At 26.4% G+C, this 1,143-nt stretch overlaps 1 protein-coding gene across 1 annotated transcript in view; it reads left to right on the top strand.

Moving 5' to 3' along the window:
- LOC100166310 (DNA topoisomerase 3-alpha) overlaps positions 1–1,100 on the top strand; it is an 11,897-nt gene extending 10,797 nt beyond the window's left edge. Inside the window, exons 18-19 of the mRNA XM_001950492.5 lie at positions 660–710; positions 848–1,100. Of these exons, the coding sequence (XP_001950527.2) occupies positions 660–710; positions 848–879 (83 nt within the window). The 3' untranslated portion in view covers positions 880–1,100. The remainder of the gene's footprint in view (positions 1–659; positions 711–847) is intronic.
- Positions 1,101–1,143: the final 43 nt, after the last annotated feature.

Raw genomic sequence — 1,143 nt, 5'->3', positions numbered from 1 at the left:
GTGACAAATACAACAATTCATAAGTATAATTATAATACAATTATTATACGAACATCTGTAAATAATTATGTCACTTTTTAAATGAGCCAGGAGTAGCATCTAGCATTTGAACAATGCACTCGAACTTTAAAAATAAAAACACCAATTGACAGTTGCACTCACAAATATCACGTATGAAAACAGAATAATTACAGATTGGGGTCATGTATTGTATAGCATATAAAGTTATAAAGTAATAAGTTAATGCTTAGTAGTAGCAGTTACTAGTTAATACTACAAGTTATAACTTACAGAAAAAATATTGTCCAATTAAGATACGATAGTGTCTATACGTACGTAGAATGTATACTAGACTCATTTATTTTCTCTTTCTCGTTAAGATTAACTAAAGTTAAGAAAAGATAAGTTTTTAAAATCTGGTAGTCCCATGCTTTATTATTGTGATACTATAGTATACAGAATGCTAATAAAAACTCTTACTATATAACTTTTAACATTATCCAATTTTGGCTGGTTAATGTTAACATTATTCAGATAATGTTGATATTTCATGTTTATAAAAAAAAAATTTCACATTAGCCAAAAGGTTATGTCTACATTATCCAATTTTTAACATTACCTGTAATATTAATACGTTAATACATTATTTATGTAAATAGATCAGTCAAATTCTGGTGGACAAAGAAAATGTGGACTTTGTAAGCAGCCAGGTAAATACAAATTTCATCCATTGACCATTATGTCTTTTACATATTATGTAAACTGGTTATATTTTTTAATATTTTCAACACCTATTCCAAATGTATTACCTACCTAAATGATTTGCTCACAAAATTCTTTTTTATAGGTCATACACGGAGAAACTGTCCACAAAATTAAATATATATGTATATTTCTTTAAAATTGTATTTTCTCATCTTGTTATTATACCTATAAATAAACATATATGTATATTTCTTTAAAATTGTATTTTCTCATCTTGTTATTATACCTATAAATAAACATATAATATATTATGTATATAGTCCAGTGCAATTAGGTTTTCAGCTTGGAAAAATTCGCACCTAGCTGAATTTTGTTACACATCTTTATTACATCGTTGTAAACCAATGACTAAAAAGTCGACCTCGAAATCATGTACGC

Source organism: Acyrthosiphon pisum, chromosome A1, assembly GCF_005508785.2.
Source record: "Acyrthosiphon pisum isolate AL4f chromosome A1, pea_aphid_22Mar2018_4r6ur, whole genome shotgun sequence".
NCBI lineage: Eukaryota > Metazoa > Arthropoda > Insecta > Hemiptera > Aphididae > Acyrthosiphon > Acyrthosiphon pisum.
Note: the sequence above shows the minus strand (reverse complement) of the source record. Positions and strands in the feature narration are given on the sequence as shown.